The sequence below is a fragment of the Mustela nivalis genome, assembly GCF_964662115.1.
Source record: "Mustela nivalis genome assembly, chromosome: 2".
Lineage (NCBI taxonomy): Eukaryota > Metazoa > Chordata > Mammalia > Carnivora > Mustelidae > Mustela > Mustela nivalis.
Genome location: NC_139021.1, coordinates 1,601,259 through 1,619,263, shown reverse-complemented (window position 1 = coordinate 1,619,263; position 18,005 = coordinate 1,601,259). Strand labels below are relative to the sequence as shown.

The 18,005-nt window shown below is 66.9% G+C and overlaps 1 protein-coding gene and 1 long non-coding RNA gene across 3 annotated transcripts; one reads left to right on the top strand and one right to left on the bottom strand.

Moving 5' to 3' along the window:
• Positions 1-10,915: 10,915 nt before the first annotated feature.
• LOC309859653 lies at positions 10,916-13,599 on the top strand. Its single transcript, XR_014308779.1, has 2 exons — positions 10,916-12,884; positions 12,922-13,599. It is a non-coding gene; the product is annotated as an uncharacterized lncRNA (long non-coding RNA).
• On the bottom strand, positions 12,163-17,838 carry JRK (Jrk helix-turn-helix protein). Of its 2 annotated transcripts, none has more exons than XM_082720534.1 (3): positions 17,740-17,838; positions 15,479-15,793; positions 12,163-15,384 (listed from the first exon to the last, which is right to left on the bottom strand). In XM_082720534.1, the coding sequence occupies exon 3, from the start codon at positions 15,357-15,359 to the stop codon at positions 13,734-13,736; it is 1,626 nt and encodes a 541-aa protein (XP_082576660.1). In that variant the 5' UTR covers positions 15,360-15,384; positions 15,479-15,793; positions 17,740-17,838; the 3' UTR covers positions 12,163-13,733. The 2 variants fall into 2 exon arrangements, with proteins under 2 accessions (XP_082576660.1, XP_082576659.1); XM_082720533.1 differs by lacking the exon at positions 17,740-17,838 and adding exons at positions 16,305-16,634; positions 16,678-17,313 and having other exon boundaries at positions 12,163-15,793.
• Between the last annotated feature and the right edge of the window lie 167 nt (positions 17,839-18,005).

Here is an 18,005-nt window from a genome sequence, read left to right as displayed (position 1 = left end):
CAGCGTGCACGGCAGGGATCAGGGCAGGAAGAGTTGTCCCTCAACTGCTGTCCCTCAACTGCACTCCAGAGGCAGGCCCCTTTTGTCACCCCGGGCCTGGACACGAAGGGCCAACCTCTTGGAATGACTGCGGGTGGCCGTGGCCTCCAGCCAGCTTCCTAGAACCAGGACCTAATGTGGGGACATCTGTCCCACAGTTCACTGAGGGGGGTGCTCTCTGCAGAGGCAGAACGGTGGGGGCAGGGAGAGGTCAGAGCTCAGAGCGAGCTTGCACACAGCCCACCCCACCCACGGAGTTCCGAAGGGTGCGTGTGGCTCCCTGGAGCCCAGCGGTCCACCGTCCATCCCACACGGGGTCAGTGGCCTCCCCTCTGAGAGGGGGCCCCTCCCCAAGGGCAGTTCTCCAAAGGAAGGGGCCTTGTGAATTGTTCCCAGCCAGCACTTGCAGCAGCTGGGCGAGGGTGCCCCCCAAAAGAAGGGGTCCAGGTGGGCCCAGGGGATGGGGAGCACTGCTTCGTCGCTGCACCGCGAGCTGCCCCGAGCTCCGCGGCTTCGAGCAGCCCTCGCTGTCGTCTCTGTTGGCATCCGCGGGGCCGGACCTCGGGGGGCCTGGGCTCCCGTAGGGCTCTGCTGAGCCCCTGCGAAGCCGGCTGCCAGCCTCGCCGCAGGGACGGGCCTGGGAGTATCTGCTCCTGAGTTCACCTGCGCGGCTGCGGCAGGAGACTCCGCCGCCCGCTAGTTGTTGGTCAGGCTGTGCAGCTGCTGTGATGGGGAGGCAGAGAGAGACCACTTCAAAATGGATCTGGGCTTCTCCCTGATGTGGCCCTACCGCCTCCTGGACGCTGGCCTTTCGCCCTCCCAGTGTCCCCTCTGGGAAGTTTTCTCAGGCTCTTTTCCGCATCCCCTCAGCCCCTGGGCTCAGCCAGCGCCCACCTCCAGGCCTCTTCAGGTGGGAGCCGTGTCCCAGGGAGCAGGGGGCCAGGCCAGACACGTGCTGAGAGAAAGGAGTTTGCTGCCCCTGCAAGGGGCCCCCCGGCTGGCTCTCTAGGCTCACCCCCACTGTGGGACCCCCAGCCTTCTGACTTCGGCAGCAAGAGGCCACTGACTCCAGCTAGTGACAGGGAAGGGCCAGAGTCCAAGGTGGGGGGAAGGGCAGGGCAGGTGTCCAGTAGGCTCCAAGTACCCAGAGACACCGAGTGCGGAAGCCAGCACAGAGGGCTCTCTGCTCTGGCGCCGGCAGGCCCCTGCTCACTGTGTGACCTGGACGTGCTCTGTTCTGCAGGAAAGCACCCCCCTGCTCACTCCCCCAGCCGCCACCTGGATAGCTGCGGTCCGAGAGCTGCGTGGGGAGCCGGGGAGCCGGCTCTGACTCGGACGCCTCCCCCGGCTCTTCAGTGAGTCAGCTCCATGACCGCTCGTCTGCCCCCACACCCGGAACCGCTGCTGTCACCCAGAGGACCTGGAACCACACTCAGCTGGAGCTGCGACAGAGGAGGAGCCGGGGAGTATTGCGGCCAGGGAGAGCACTGAGTCACACGTGGGGAGGAAGCAGGAGGTCAGCACAGGCTCTTGGCTTCTAGGGGTTAACACATACACAGGGGCTCCGGGCTCCCTGGTCTTGTCCTCTTTAGGAGCTGAGAAAATGCGTGGGCCGGGGTGCGAGCTCAGCCTGTGACCTCCTTCAGGGATTGCCTGTGACCACAGTCAGGGCTCAGAGTGTGACCAGGGTCAGGGCTCAGAGTGTGACTGGGATCAGGGCTCAGTGTGACCAGGATCAGGGATCAGTATGAGATCATGTTCGGGACTCAGCCTGCGGTTGGGATCAGGACTGTGTTGCACCTGGGTTTGCGCATAATCTGGGGTCCAATCTGGGTGTGATCCACCATCCCTGCTGTTGGGAGGAAGCATTATTGGGCACCAGGTCGCCCTGATTGGTCCCTACCTGTCCGTACGCTGGGGCACCCCCAGGTGTGCCTTCCTCGGCTCCATGTGTTTTTTCTGGCATTTACGGAGCTCACTCCTGACCCAGGCATGCAGGGTTGCCCAGAGGAATCAGCCCGGCCTCGGCCCTGAGAAGCTCTGGGACTTCATGGGGCCCAGGGCCTGGATGCCGGGGTCTCCCTGGGGTCAGAGGAGCTGGGACGAGGTGGGAGGCTGTGAGGCCGCAGTGTTCTGGGCAATGAAAAGGCCCCCGGCGGCCCCTGGGAGGAAGACAGCGGAGGAGGAAGGGAGGGGAGGTCAGGGAAGGGGTGGGGGAGGGGTGGGAACGGCTTGTGGAGGAGGGTCCCCAGGGGCTGGGAGGCCTGGTTTTCACCCCATCTCTCAGCCACCCAGACATGCACCTGCCCGCCCAGGCCGGCTCCGCAGATCCCTGACTCCCCGCTGAGTGGAACCTTCCGGCTCCTCCGGCGGCGGCGGGCGGGAGTTACGTGTACTCCCTCTCGCGGCCAGCAGAGGGCAATGTGCTGTCCGGAGAGAGCAAACCTGCCCCTGGCGGGTGCGGGTCTAGGGGTGCTGAAGGTGCCAGTGTCCACACTCACACGCCTCTTGTGTCCAGGCTGGAGACTGTCCCCGGGGAGGGGATGACAATCGCACCTAAACAGCCTCGTCTCTATCTGGGGGTGCTGGGAGGAGCCTAGCAAACCCAGATGCAGGCAGCCCCACGGGCCCTCCCCGGCTGCGTCTCCGGCTTGGCCCCTGGCCCAGTTCCAGGGCGTGAGCTGACCCTGCCAGGGGGCTGTGGTGACTGCCCTGCTGGCCCCAGGGGCTCCAGCCTGTCCTTAGCTGTGCCCAACAATCCCTCCCAGCCCCCGGTCCAGGAAAGCAGACACACGGGCTGGGTGTCCCACGGTGGGAGGTCGGAGGCTGGGGGCGCCTAGGGACCCCCGGGGGTGGGGCAGCGGTGGGCACAGTCCACAATCCACCTTCCTGGCCTGGCCTTCTCCACCTCCAAAGGCCCATGCACCGAGAAGTTCTGGTTGGGACCAGAGAGGGGACAGGACCCAGCCACAGTTCAGGAGGGCACTGGAGCCCGGTGACATGAACCCCAGCCAGAGGCAGGCCCAGGCCACTGTCCCCACAGCCAGCCTCGGCGCCCCCCGCATGGGCACCGAGTGGGCAGAATGGACTCTCCATGCTCCCTGGTCTCGGGCAGGCAATGTGGAGACATCTGGCTTTCTCTCGGGCTGAGAGGGCTCCTGACCCGGAGTCCTGGGCCAGAGCTGGCCGCTAGACCTGTGCACCCTCAGGCAAGGTTCTGTCCTCCTGAGGGCTGTGGAGGGAGCCGCTGTCAGGGAGGTGGCACAGGGCTGGGTCCATGCGCAGGAGGGACGTGTCCGCAGGCAGCTGGGGGAGGACAGGATGCCACGCGCATCGCACGGCCCCTCCAGGCTCTGCCTGTCCAGAGCTGGGGGCCCAGCCTCCCTCCCTCCATCCCCCTTCGGGGAGGGGACCACCCCCACCATCCCCGTGCCGGTCCCCATGCTGTCCAGAGGGACAGATGGGACCCACAAGCAGTGACCACCAGCAGTGGCTGTTGCACCCCCGGGGGCCTCCCGGGGCCTCATCGTCAGGGACAGACGTTCGAACCTCCAAGGACGGTGCGTCCAGCAGCCACATGGCAGAGCCCCTGCGGGGTGCCAGCAGGGCACCAGGTATGAGCCGTGGAACCCTCCGTCCCAGGTGCCAGGCCTGGGTCTCTGCGGAGCAAAGGCAGGAGGCCCTGCCTGGAGGCTCTGGGCAGCGGCACAGCCCCTCCCCGGGCCCCCGAGAAAGCGTCTCCCTGAGCGAACGGTGCACAGGCAGAACGGGTGAGGGCCCGCGCACCCTCGTCGCCCTGTCCCTCCCAACATCCCCCGTTCCCCCTTCATTCTCCCCCTTCTCCTGGAGAATCTGGGCAAACCCCACATCCCAGGTCTTTTTGCCGGTAAAGCCTTTGGTGTGGATCTGTGAACAGAAGCAGACGTCGTGTGTGACTCTGGTAACCCTCGCACCATCCCTCTCGGATGGAAGCCCGACCACGCTCAGGGCTCCCCACGGCTACAGGATGTTTGCCATTGGTCTTCCGGGTCAAGAGTGAACGCAGCCCTGCATGGCGCGGCCAAAGCCTTGCCATGGGGCCTGGAGGGTCGGCCAGGAGACAGAGCCTTCTGTGTTGATCTGGTGAAACGGGTCCCCGGGACTCACCATAGTGGGGTGGCCAGGGAGGCCTCCGCAGAGTGACTGTAATGGACTCGGGCTGAGAGGCAAGCACATGCAAAGGCCCTGGGCCCGGAGCAAGCTTGCCACGTGTGAAAGACAGAGCTCCACGGAGCGGGAGGAGGAGAGGAGGCGTGAAATGCTGGAAGGAGGCTGGGGGTCAGCAGCAAGGTCCAGCCGAGAAGGCCCAAGGGCTGGGGGTGGAGGGAACTTACTCTGGGGAGAGGGCATGTGCTCTAGCCTTTGTGGGAGAAGGGGGAGGCAGACGGAGAGCAGGCGGCCACGGGGAGGCAGGCCGGAGTCCCCCGAGCCACTCCTGGGTACCAGGCCCTGCTTCAGACCCTGCAGCCAAGACCACAGGAACATCCCGTCTCTGCTTATTTTCTGCCCGTTATCCTTCTGCTCCTGGTCCTGCTCCCTTGGGGACGCCCAGAGGCCCCTCCCCAGGGCACAGTCCCCTCCTCTCTGGTGGGCTGCTCCGGGTGGAGTGCCGAGGGGGGGCCCAGGCTGCAGGGAGGAGAAAGGGAGCTTGTGAGGCCCAGGGTCCTGCCTGCTCACTGTCTCAGGCTCCAGGTCCCATGACTAGGTGGCCTGGACCTCCAATAAGGCAGAGAAAATTGTGGCTGGCGACTGCCTGGCCTGCTGAGGAGCCCATGCCCAGGCTGAGGGCAGGAGGGGCCGTGTCCTGCTGTGTCCCCCGCCCAGGGAGCATGAGATGGCTGTCAGGCTCAGGGTGGGCAGAGGGAGACCTACACACCTGCACACACTGTTCCTGGGAGTGGGTGAGTTCCCTAGAAGTGGGCGAGGTCCCCGGGAGTGGGGCAGGTCCCCAGTAGTGGGCAGGTCCCTGGAAGTGGGTGAGGTCCCTGGGAGTGGGTGAGGTCCCTGGGAGTGGGTGAGGTCCCTGGGAGTGGGCAGGTCCCCAGTAGTGGGCAGGTCCCTGGAAGTGGGTGAGGTCCCTGGGAGTGGGCGAGGTCCCTGGGAGAGGACAGGTCCCCGGGAGTGGGTGAGGTCCCTGGGAGTGGGCAGGTCCCCAGTAGTGGGCAGGTCCCTGGAAGTGGGTGAGGTCCCTGAGAGTGGGCGAGGTCCCCGGGAGTGGGCAGGTCCCCGGGAGTGGGCAGGTCCCCGGGAGTGGGCGAGAATGGAGACAAAAGCCTGCTGGGGCACCTGGATGGCTCAGTCAGTCAAGCGTCTGACTCAGTTTCGGCTCGGGCCATGATCTCAGGGGCCGAGAGACTGAGCCCGTCAGGCTCTGCGCTTCAGCGGGGAGCCTGCTTCTCTCTCCCCCTGGCTCTGCCCTTCCTCCTTCTCTCTCTAATTAACAGATCTTAAAACACAAAAACGGAAGTACCTGGAGCACCAGTGTCCCCAGTGTCAGGAGGTCCAACAGCCCAGCACACGGGGCAGGAGGGTGAGGCTCTAGAAGCTGCTCCAGACCGTGTACACGGGGTGGCGTCCCCCTGCTTGTGTCCCTCACACACGTGACCCTTGTCTGGGCCCCCGTGTCCTCTGTTGCCTAGCCTTGAGCTGCCCACTGCCTCTGCCGCTGCTGCACCGCGACCCGGACTGCGCAGCCCTCCTCGCCGCTGGCTGTGGCCCCTTTCGGAGAGCCCTCCACGCATCCCCGCACATCGCATGTGTTGGGTCCTAAAGCTGTTAAATGTTCTGGAATTGGCTGGTGACGTGTTTGTCACCCCTTCAGGTCAGGGCCCCTCAAGTGTCCCCAGTGCCCAGGAACATGGGGGTCCAGAGAGGGGCTGGGGGGACCAGAGAACCAGGCCAAGTGGGCAATGGAGACCCCAAGAGAAGCCCCAGGGCTCACTGCGGCCCAGATTTATGTGGCGACTCTGGGCGGTAGAAGGGGGGCCCTCCCAGGGCGGCACCAGGAGCCCCATCCAGCAGCACTTCTGTGCTGCCTGCGAGGAAGCGGGCGCAGAGGCCAGCACCATCGGACAAGGCTGGAGCGTGGGCATCTCCGGTTGGAAGGGGGCACACTCTGCTCGCCTGCACTGGTCCCATCATACCCCTTCTGCCCACGTGGCCATGGTCATCGGAGGCCGTGAGCTATTGACGGATGTTTTCATTTCCCATCTGGGCCCAGGGGACAAGGACACCTAATTCAGGGAGTGAAGCCAAGTCAAGCCCCTCACTGAGGCTCAGCATGCAATCACCAGAACTTGGGCTCTGGAAATTTCTGGGCTGTCTGAGGAAGTGAACTGCTCTGTGGAAGGCAGGACTGGCTGTGTGGTGCGGGCACGAGTGGCTTCCTTACTCCAGGTCCCGCACGCACCCCAAGGCTCCCAAGCCTGCTCTCCATCCCTGAGATTTTCTGGGGCCTGGTCTCTTGAGGGCTCAGGTAACTTCCAAGGGCAGGGGGCCAGCCATGGACATGACCTAGGAGGCCGAAGGACTGTCCCTGCTCCCAGTGGATGCCTGGCTGAGTGGACGCAGGGAACCCAGCTCCTCTGGCCTCAGGCTCCCCCTGGTAAAGGGGTGAGAATACTCACTCTCATCCACGGGTGTAGCAAGACGAGGCCCAGCGCAGCCTGGTGCCCCCCGGGAGCGACGTAGCAGTCCCGGCGGAGAGCACACAGAAGGCTGAGCGCACGTTGCGAAGAAGCTCGGTCTCAGCCGGTCCCATCTGTAGCCCGCCGGCAACTCGCCCTTCCTCTGGGCACCTCTGCTCCCATCTCTAAGAGGAGGACACCTACCCGAGGACGGTGAGCCTCGGAGGTGACTGATGAGGACACGGTGTGAACTCTTGTTCTGGGTGGAGGGAAGGCGTGGCCCCAGCTGTCCCCAGGGGTACGGGAGACCACGTGCAGTAAGCTCCGGGAGGGGACAAAGTCACAGCAGGCTGCTCAGTGAGAGCGAGAGGGTGGACGGACGGACACACCTGTCAGTGGGACGGACGGACAGCGGTGTGGGTAAATGGGGGGTGGGTGGGTGGAGACAGAAATCCGAGAAATCCCCTCCCTTGCTCCCCACCCCTCGTTATGTGACCAGGGGATCACCCAGGGCCGCCCTGATGGCGCTCAGAGTGGGGACGGGAACCGTGAATACTAGTGGGAGAGGCCCGTGGCGCCTTCAGAGCCTGCAGACAAGCTGGAGAACACAGCCCGTGTGAGGGACACGAAGTTCAGTAAACACAAGGTGCCGTTTCATTGAGCCGTCTCAGCGGCAGTGGAGTTGTGCGCACATTTAATCCTCTGTCCTTGGGAAGTGGGGGACGTGGGTCCCCGTGCCAGGCAGCGTCCCGCGTGATCGATGCGGGCAGGGGCTGTGGGCGTGCTGGGGGGGCTCTCCCGTGTCCGGACTGGGGGGATGAGGCCGGCAGCAGGGGGTGAGAGAGGGCGCAGCCGCAGTCGGAGGCAGGCCCCGCCCGGGGAGGCTCCCCCCCCCCCGCCCCCGCCGGGCCCCTCTCTGCTATTTTACTATCTTATCTGTTATCAACAGTGAGGCCCAGTGAGAGCCCATGACCTCCCTTTTCGAGCCACAAACAAGAGATTATGGGTGCCCTCAGAGCTGCTGGCAACGGGCACGTCCCTGAGCTCGGAGAAAGTCTTACACTCTGGGCTCACGGAAAAAAGCACTTTATTAAAATGATGGCCACATGGAAAGGGGCAAAATGCCTTATTCAGGCGGGAAGAGGAAGTGGGCTCTGATGGCCCCAGGGACCCACCACCTCCCACACCTGCCTGCGGCCAGGGCCTCCCCTACCAGCTGCCCGCCTCTGCGTGTCCCCCCCCCCCCAGTTCCGGCCAGCAGCAGGGCCGCTGGGACCCGCAGGGGAAGGAGGACGTGGCTGGCAGAGAAGTGGGGGGAAGGGACAGCGCCAGCTGGTGGGGCCCCAACACCCAGGCCACAGACAGTCGCTCAGTGGAGCTCCCCCTCCTCAGGGTCCAGACTGGCCCCGGCCCCAGGGCCCAGTGCCTTCCCTCCATGGCGTCCCGCCGCCCATCCGAGAGCGTGGACCGGCCGAGGACACACCTGTCAGTGGGCAGATGCGCAGACTGTCAGGGGCCCGGACAGCCCACTGCAGCCCGTCCTCCAGGGTCCCACTGACTGGAGTAGTAAGCCCGTCACGCCCAGGGTGGGGGTAGTGCGGAGGTCCACAGCGCAGCCTGGAGCCCCGGGAGCCATGTGCTAGCTTCTGCAGGCCCCTGGTCCACACTCGCCTCCACTCCTACTCCGCCCCTACAGAGCAGGTGCCCACAGCTCTCCTTCCTGTTCCTTGCTTCCCATGGGGGAGGAGTCACCACCTTGTGTGCTTCCAAGACCCCCAGCCCAGCAAGGTCATGGCCCACATTTTAAGGTGGACCTTGGGACAAGGTCCCCGACACACGGGTCAGGCTAAGACTAGCTCCTGTGGCGTCAGATGGCCCGTCCGCTTGACCAGGGCTGGGGGTATGGTGTGAAGAGTGGGCCTCAGTCGGGTGTCCCCACAAGATGCCCTGAGCAAACCCAGACCCAGAGGCGACATTATCAAGGGCTGTACCCAGACACCAGGTACCCACCAGGGCCAGCCCAGGCCAACCAGGACATGGGGTCCCCGTTGGGTCCCCCAGCCCAGCAGGGCCCAGACAGCGTAAAGCCACAAGCCCTCGAGACTGAGAGGAGGGGCTGGCCAAGGAGGCACTTACCCAGGAAAGCAGGGGGTGGACACAGCCAGGCCTGCGACAGGGCCGAGCCCATCTGGCAGCTGCCTGAAGGAACATCGCGGGTCCCTCAGCTTCTGTGGCAGAGCAGGTGCTGAGGCCGCTGACCGGGCCCAGGCCATTGGCCCTACTGGGGGGCTTCTCTAGGGGTGGGTAGCCTGGTGACCTCTGTGCTCTGTGTCTGATACAGTGGGTCACAGCCACACGGGGCCCCTGCATCTGCTGGCGTGGGAACACCAGAGCCAGCCCTACGGTCATTATCCCAAGGCCCTAGCTCTCCTGCTCAGGCTCCCTCTTGTCCTTCCGAGGCTCCTCCAGTCCCTAAGACCCAGTCAACTCAGGTCCCCCCAGGCCCAGGCCATCTCCCAGATTCCACCTCCCCGAGTCCCTGCTGTAGACTGAAGGGTCTCCGTCCTGGGGTCACCAGCTAACCAGATGGAGGTGTCCCTCGTTCCCTGGACGTGGAGCTCCCGCACCCCAGGGGGTCTCCCTGACGGGGACAGGCACAGAAGGTGCCCGGTAGATGCCAGAGCAGTGAGGGGAAGGGCTGGGTGGGAGGCAGCCCAGAGACCACCCTCTCAGGTCACCGTGACCCCACCTGCTGCCTCTCAAGTGTCCTGTCTGTCCTGCTGGGCCGCCACCCTACCTGGGGGCTGCTCCTGCTGGGGCACAACCTCCCCAAGTCGTGGTCTGCCTACAAGGTCCCATTCCCAATTGCGGCCAGAGAACTCCTACGCACCCTCCCAGGCCCACTTCCAAGCTCACCACCTCCATGAAGCCTGCTCAGGTCCCCCAGGCCTTTCCCGCAACCCCAACCTTCTTCTCACTGTCTCGAGGGCCCCCCTTTCGGGCTACGTTCATGCTGGTCACCTCTGTCCCACCAGCCAGGCAGCCCCTGGGACACAAAGGTCGGATAAATGAGTCAAGGCCCTGAACGGCGCTGGGAGAGCCAGCTTTCCGCACACAAGACCGTCCCGGGCTCCTGCTGGCTCCCAAGTCCACGTGGGCTCAGGCGAAAGGACACGGCCCCTGCTTCCCAGACAAGCATTCAGCTGGAGCCCTAACTTGGCTTGGCTGCTCTCCCTCCTGCCTCCCCGGGGGTCTCTGGGACTGAAGGGTCAATGCACGCATGGCCCCGAGGACGGGACGGCCAGAGCTGCACTTCCCGTGCCGTGGTCCCAGCCGCGGAAGCCAGCCCTGGGCTCTCCACCAGATCTGTCAGCTGAACTTCCCTCTGTGCCAGCCCAGTGCAGGGTCTGGAAAGGAAAAGCCTGTCCCGGCCTCCGGGAGCTCGCCAGTGTAGACGGATGGCCGCAGATGTGGACGCCAAGGGTCCTGGGAGCACACCCAGCATCAGGCTGGAGAGCGAGCACTGGGGTGGGGAGGAGGCTGCCAGCGCCGCCGCCGGGGTCTACGGTGCAGGCCCAGCCCACCCACCTGCCCCTGCTTAGATGGGGCCCCTCCCCTCGGAAGCCCCCTTCCTGGGTTCCCCCGGGGGCCTGGCAGTCTGGAGGCCGGGCCTCCCATCTGGCTCCCGCTGCCTGCCCGCCCAGGAGCTGCCGGGAAAGGACGAGGCCCGCGCTGTGGGTGGTGCGGGGCTGGTGTCCGCAGACACCGAGGTGAAGACGGGGCGTGGGGGGCCCCGTGGGAAGAGAGCACGGGAAGCACGCGCCGTCCTCTGTGGGTGCTCACAAAACACGCTTCTGCGCCGCAGACAGACCAAGCTCTCCAAGGCAAGATCACTGAGGAAGGTCAATGTGAAACGAGTCCGTGAGCCTGGAAATGCCATGCGGCCTGGCAAGGCCCCGGGTGAGGGCAGGGTCCTTCCCCGCTCCTGGGCGTTTCCCAGTGGCTCGAAGCAGTGCCGGCCTCAGACCAGAAGCCCGGCCCCAGGGAGCTGCTCGGTCACTGCTGCTGCTGCTGCCGCCGCCGCCTCAGCTCTGCGGGAGGAGCCGAGGTCCGGGGCCGCGGTGTGACCTCAGCTGTGGCACAAATCGCTTGATTTCCGCAGCGGGCACCACGCTGCGGAGCTCACTGAGGGCCAGGGAGGTGAGGCGGGTCCGCGTGCTTCCTGCGGCTGAGGCTGGATGCAGCGGACACCAGCGCGGGACCTGGAACGGCCCTGAAACACGAAATGGGTCCCAAGCAGCAGAGGAGCCTGGTCCCTGTGTCCCGCTGCCTCCTCACCCTGGGTCACCCTCCTGGACTTGCAGGCCGGGCCTGAGGCAGGCAGGAACCGTTCTCTTTCTCGCCCTCATGGACCGCGAACAGCCCCACGCCACCTTCCACTCCCATCCGCGTTCGGCGGCCCTGCAGCTTCCTGCCCTCGTCGGTAAACCCATGCTCCCCGAGGACGGGAGCCTCGTCTGATCAACCCCAGCCTCGGGCTGCGCACAGTGCCCGGCACACGGCGGGCAGGGAACACAGGCCACGCTCCACGCTCCACGCCACGTGGTGTGGGAGGGCTCCACACCACAAGAAAGCCCGCCGAAGCCCGCAGCTGTCCGCCGCCTCCCCACAGCGGCTCAGGCTGACCCTCGGAGGCCGCAGCAGTAGCGCGTCCTGTTTCCCCTGAATTCTGCTTCCCGTGTACCTGGGCTCCAGTGAAAGCACGCAGTCTGCATGGCCGCCTACCCCTGCCTCTACCCCATCCCTCCAAGGCCACATCTGACTCTGGGGCCCTGAGCTGCCTCCTGAGGCTCCACCTTCTGACCCAGGAAAGACCAGCCAAGAGCGGGGCAGGCACGTCTGCACAGAACGGCAGGGCTTCTCAGATGCCGCACCCGCGGACCCCACCGCCAGGGCTCTGGGCCAAGTGCTCCTGGGGGATGCGGAGCCCAGGCCTCCTAACGGTGCCTCTGTGGCGACCGGAGAGGAAGAGGACCCTGGTCCCACCCGGCTCTGATTTCACATCCAGCCTAGTTAGGGGAAAAAGGATTCTGAAGCAAAAGCATTCTGACCGCCCGATCCTGGGGGGCCAGAAGTGCCGAGCACGGTGGCCAGGGGTCCTCTCGGAGGGGGGGGCAGAGGTCTCTGGCAGGAGCATGGGACGGCGGGACGGGTGCAGGTGCTCCCTGGACAGCCTCGCTGGGCCCTGGGCTCTGCCAGTGCCTGCTCGTGGCCCCGCAGCCGGCTGCAGCCCAGGGCCCCATAGCCGCCAGCAGAGGCCACGTGAGCAGCTGCCCGTGGAGGGGGCACAGGAGGCCAGACCCCGCTCTGCCCCAGAGCCTCCCGAGCAGCATGGGGGCTCAAGCAGGTGCTGTGCTTTGTGGCTGCTTCTGGAAGGAGCGCAGACACCCCTCAGGCCGTCGGTGACAAGCGTTTATTCGGTGGCCACAGAACGGCCAGGACGGGGGCACGAATCCACAACCTGATGGAACCAAGCCTCCGCAGGGGATCCAGGAGCCCCCCAAGTCCTGCCCCTCCAGCTGCACCCGCCGGCAAAGTCCTGTTTAAGAAGCATGCCAGGCTGCGGGGGAGAGCTCTTCGGCGTCCGGCCACCTCTCCGGGCTGCCCCCACGGCCACCGAGGCGAGGGCAGGTGCTGCAGGGACTCCGGACACCTCACTGCAAGCACCTGCCGTTCAACGACGCGGTGGGCCACGGCAGCCAATGGCAGTGCTGCGTGGATGTCACTCCAGGCACAGGAAGGAAAGGGCGTGGAGGCGGCACGGCCCTGAGGCCATCTGGCCCGGAGATAAGGGTGCTCTGAGAACAGCCTCGCTCAGTTGCGGTCTCCGCCCCGCATGCAGAGCAGGAAGCGCACTCGTCCACTGGCAGCTGCGTCAGCTGCGTCGCTGGCACGCGAGAAGACGGGCACGCAGCGCACGAGCGGCCTGCAAACCACACGCCGCATCCCTCGCTGCTGGCGAGCGCCCCAGTAGGCGTGGGAGAGAGAACCAGCAGGTGGCCGGGCAGCGAGGCTGGACCCGAGGGCGCAGCGGTGAACAGAAGGGTGCGCTGCCGTCCCGGGCCACGGGCAGTCCTGGCTCTGGGCCAGTCCGGGTCGCGGGGAGCCCGCAAACAAGCTGTGCAGCCGGCTCCTCCCTGCCGGGGTAGGGGTTCAGATGCGGCCGGAAATCCAATCAGCTCCTTCTACGCCGGGTGGCAAGCGGAGGCCTAAAACTCATTTTCAAATGCCTCGGTGAAACTCAGGGATAGGCAGGCGGTGAGCGTGACCTCCTGCGGACGGGGATAGGACCTCGGAGTGGACTTGGCACCAGGACGCTAGACATGCCCGTGGTGCGCCATGAGCTCCCTGGGGCAACGGGTGGCTGGGGGGGGTGGGAAGGACAGTCCTGCTTGTGTTGGGGAAGGGCCTCTGCCATGCCAATCCCGCGTGTGGCCCCCACATCCTGGAGTCCAGACCCCAGGGCTGAGGCCTCCTGGCAACACTGAGGAACTTCCAAGAAGAGGCTGGCATGGTTAAGTGAGTTCACGGCTGACGGGACAACTGCCACCTGTAAGCCACAAGCAGCTGCAACGGAGCCCCAAGGGGAGGATGGGGCGGGCCCAGGGCAACGCCAGCCTCACGCAAGGGGCTGCAGGTCCTGGTATCAGCTGGCCCGAGGCCTGGCTTTCCTCGTCCTGGACAGACAGACAGCTCCACCCACTCATACAGCAGGGCTCAGCCGGCGAACACGAGCCCCGACTCTGCCCGGCTGGGCCCCGGCTTCCATTCACAGGACGCTGGGTCGGCTTCAGGTGTGGGCGACGCAGCCGGAGTGGCCGCTCACACTCGCGGGCCAGGAGGGAAAACACCGCAAGCCCCGATGAAGCAGATGCGTGGGGACGGGCCGCCCCGAGCGGCCGAGAGCGCACCCCAGCCGCCGCAAGCTCCTAGACAAGCTCTGGCCCGCAGGCGAGGGCCGCGCGGACATCAGTGCTCGGCGGCTGCAGAGGAGCAGGGCAGAGTGGAGGCCTCCTGGGGGGCTTCCAGTTTGACCACGGCCCTGAGGGCGCCGCGCCGCCACTTCACCTGCCTCTGCCTGGCGAACACGGAGCGCAGCGCGCGCAGCTGCCCCACCTCCTGCGCTGTGAAGCAGGGCTGCCCCTCGGCGAAGCGGACCACGGCATCGAAGGACAAGGCTGCCTGCTCCCAGGCCGCCTCGTCACTGTCCTTCTTGGCGAGCTCCAGGCTCCCAGAGCCCAGGGCTGGGCCTTCTCCGACCGCGTGTCCCGGCCTGCCCCGCTCGGCCGCCGCAGCCTGGGGAAGCCGGCTGCCAGGGCGGGCCGGGGCCTCCGTCCCCAGCTCCAGAATGTGCGCGAAAGTCTGGTCGTGAGGCTTCACGTGGAGGCGCTCCGGCTCCTCCTCTGAAGACGAGCCCTCGGCGAACATGACCGCCGGCCACAGCTTCCTCCAGGCCCGGCTGAAGACGTCGCCGGGCACGGCGCTCCAGGCGCAGGCCACATTGAAGACAGCGTCGTTCATGCCGTAGCGGGGGTGGCAGGCCTGCAGCGCGACGGGGGGGTTAACGAAGTGCCTCATGAAGTCCCTCCGGATGCCCTGGTCCATGGGCTGTAGCAGCGACGTGACGCTGGCGGGCAGGAACACGGTGAAGATGTTGCCGGAGGCCAGCTCGGCCTCCCGCGGGCGGGCGCGGGCATTGTCCAACAGCAGAATGGCTTTGCCATCCTCGGGCAGACCGGCGGCCCGGAAGTGCTCCTTCACTGACGGGACGAAGATGTGATGGAACCAGTCGGAAAAAATCTCCTTGTCCACCCACGCGTTCCCTTGGGCCTTGTAGGCGACGGGCAGCTGCTGGATGCCCCCGAAAGCCCGGGGACCGCCACCCTTGCCAACCACCAGGGGCTTGATCTTGTGGGAGCCGGTGGCATTGGCACACATGAGGACGGTCAGCCTGTCCTTGCTCTGCCTGACGCCAGGCACCGCCCCACCTTCCAGGCTGGGACTGGGCAGGCACCGCCAGAAAAGGCCGGTCTCGTCGGCGTTGTACACCTGCTCGGGGGACAGGCCGTGCTCGGCCGTCAGGCTCCGGAAGAAGCCACAGAACTGCTCGGCGGCTCGGTGGTCAGCCGCCTGTTTCTCGCCGGACGCGTCCAGCTTCTTGATGCCGTGTCTGGCCTTAAAACGCCAGAGCCACCCGCCCGAGAACACGCAGGGCTCCGTTAGCTGCATCTGCTCGTAGAAGTCCTTGGCCTTCTCGATGAGCATGGGGCCCGACACGGGCACGCCCTCAGCCCGCTTGCCCAGGAACCACTGGTACAGGGCGCGGTCCAGGTGCTCAAGCTTGGGCGTGTGCAGGGTGCGCCGCTGCTCCGCCGCCGCGCTGGACGCCGAGTTGGCAAAGAAGCGCAGCAGCTGCGCCTTGTGGGCCTTGATGTCATACAGGGTGGACATGCCCACATTGTACTCCTGCATCAGCACCTTCCTGCTCTCCCCCTTCTCCAGGCGCGCGCAAATGTCGATCTTCTCCTTCAGGGTCAGCACCACCCTCTTGCGCTTCTCCCCTGGGCTCCGCCCCGCAGCCTGCTTAGAGGCCATGGTGGGGGGTGGCTCGTCCCGAGAGCTGGGGAGGAGGGAGGACACGCGTGGCGGGGTGGAGGGATGGGGAGTCCTGGCAGACTCCTTGCCTCACCTCCCCCCGTCCTCCGCTCCCTCACCTGCCCGTCCCGTTCCACGGACCCCGGGCCACCGTGAGCCCCGGTTCCTCCTGTGGTCCGCCCTCCAGTGCTAGCGACGTGGCCACCTCCCGGCCCCTCTGCAGGAGAGACGACTAGTGCCACACCGCCCCGGATGTGTCCACACGGTTGGAACCTCTGGTCTTCGAGGGGGACGGTGACCGCTCCCACCTTCAAATGTGGACCTTAGAGAGTACAGGGGTCCCGGGAGCATGGTTCTGATGAATCGAGGTAGCACTGTCTGTGCTGCGGCTGCCTCTCCGGCGCATGGCGCTGTCTCCCGCCGTGCTCTAGGAACTGGAAAGCAGAACGGGGAAGAAAGAACGTTACGGGCCACGGGCCTGGGCCCCCGCCAGCGTCCGCTCACTACTTCAGGCTGCAACAGAAACCACCACGTCGTGAGGGTGACCGACCCGAGTGCTGGCCCGAGGGACGCAGCATCTAGGAGGCTACCCAGCTGGGCACACAGGCTCTTTCCAGTGACCTCTCAGTCACCACGGCTCCATCAGGCCACACAACTCCATTCCCTCCTGACCCTTTACCGAACACCCTGCCTCTCCCTGTGCCACTGGGCAGACTCGGAGGGCAGAGAACGGGCATCCGTGCTGGATCCTTCCGGAATCACACCCTTGCCGCGCTTCTCCTGCTAAGACCCCACCTCCTCCATCCTGGGAGAAGCCAAGGGCTGCTGCCCTGACAGTGCCCAGCCCTGCAGGCCTAGTCGGGGCAGGGTCTGCTGGCCTGGTCCTGTCTTCTCCCCAGCCTGCGTCCCCTCACTGCCTTCATGACTCAGCCCCCCGTTCCTCACCCCTCCGCCCAGGAGACAGCAGATCCCCGGGGCGACAGCGACAGCCAGCTCGCAGCCGGGCACCCGTCCCGCCAGGAGAGGCACGCAGCAGTCACAGGTGGGCTTCGAGCAACTCCCCACCCGCCGGCCACCCAAGCCCTCATTCTGGCGGTGCCGCCCTGCACAGATGCTGAGGCCGCAGCCCTGCTCACGGGCGCCGCGTGGAAACGGAGCTCCGTGAGAACACGACTCAAGACGAATGCCGTTCACTCAAACCCGGCGAGAGCTCCACGGACCGACTCTGGGCCCATCGCCTGCCAGCGCCGGGCACAGTCTCCCCTGCGGGCCAGCCTCTGCGTGTGCAGGGCGGGCACAGTCTCCCCTGCGGGCCAGCCTCCGCGTGTGCAGGGCGCGGGTGCGCTCCCTCGGGGCCTGCCTTCGTCCCACCGAGTGAGTGGACTGCGTGGCCATGGGCAGCAGAGGGAAATAAAGGCCACCGCGCGCCCAGCAGCGAGGGGGAGGAGGGCGCCCCGGGAAGGCCTCGCGCAGGCTCTGCCCCCGAAACCCGAGGTGCCCGATGCTTCCGTCCCGACGAGCAGGTGTCCCCGGGTGCGTGCGGAGCGACATCCGCCAGCTGGAAGCGCGGGGCCCCGCGGGGCGCAACCACTGCGAAAACCGAGCCTCGGAGGCCCTGACGCTCTGAAGCGCGTTCTCAAGCCGAAAGGGCACCGGTGCGGCACTCGGGGCTCCTCGCCGCGACTTCGACGTAAGCACCAGGCGGAGGCCTCGGGAACGCGGCCGGACACACACACCCTCCGGGGCCGAGGGACGGACGAAACAGGGGGGTGGCGGGCGGGGAGGGGCACCTGCTCCCGGTCCCTGCGAGGGGAAGCCCCGACCTGAGAAGAGCCCGACGGGCTCGGGCCGGGGAGGCGGACCCCGGGGGCGCGGGGGCCACGAGAGGAAAATCCAAAGAAAACGAGTCATTTGGAGACGGAGGCAGACGCGGGAGGACTCCAGGGGCAGGGCAGGCGCGGGCACCGGGAGGGGGCGCGGCCCGCTGGGGGGGGGGGCGCCGGGGCGGGTCCCGGGGCGGGGCGTCAGCGGACGCCGTCCCGCCCACAGCGCCGGGGCGGGGCCTCCGCGGGACCCCGGGGCGCGCAGACGGGGCGGGCCGTCGCCCCCGGGGCCCCCGTCGGGGGCAGCAGCTCGGCCCGGCGCGCAGCACACACCGCAAAGGGGAGGAGGAAAGCCGGCAAGTCCCCGTCCGGCAGGTCCCGGGGCGGGGACCCGCGGGGACCCCGGGACCCACCCCCTCCGCCGGCGGGCCCCCAGCGTCTGCGAGCGGCGGCACGGCCAGGCCCGGCGGCGGCGGGGCTGGGACGGGAGGAGCCTCCGCCCGGGGAGCACACACGGCGCGGCGCCCGCGCCCCCGGCCTGCCCGGCCCCCACTCACCTGCGGACCCGGGCCGCCGCCGCTGCCGCCGCCGGAAGTGCCGCCGGTCCGCGCCTGGCCGCCTTCCCCGGGCCACTTCCGGGACGCTCTAGGCAGCCCGGAGGACTGACTCGGCCTCTCGGTGGTGCGGGCAGCCGGGCGCCGCGGCGCCGGTGGGCGGGGCCCCTGCGCGCGCACCTGCCGACGGGGCGCACCTGCCGACGGGGCGCACCTGCCGACGGGGCGCACCGGCCCGCGGGGCGCACCAGCCCGCGGGGCGCACTGGC

Excerpts from the sequence above, each read along its gene's own strand:
- JRK (XM_082720534.1), bottom strand. The coding sequence starts at position 15,359 with ATGGCCTCTAAGCAGGCTGCGGGGCGGAGCCCAGGGGAGAAGCGCAAG.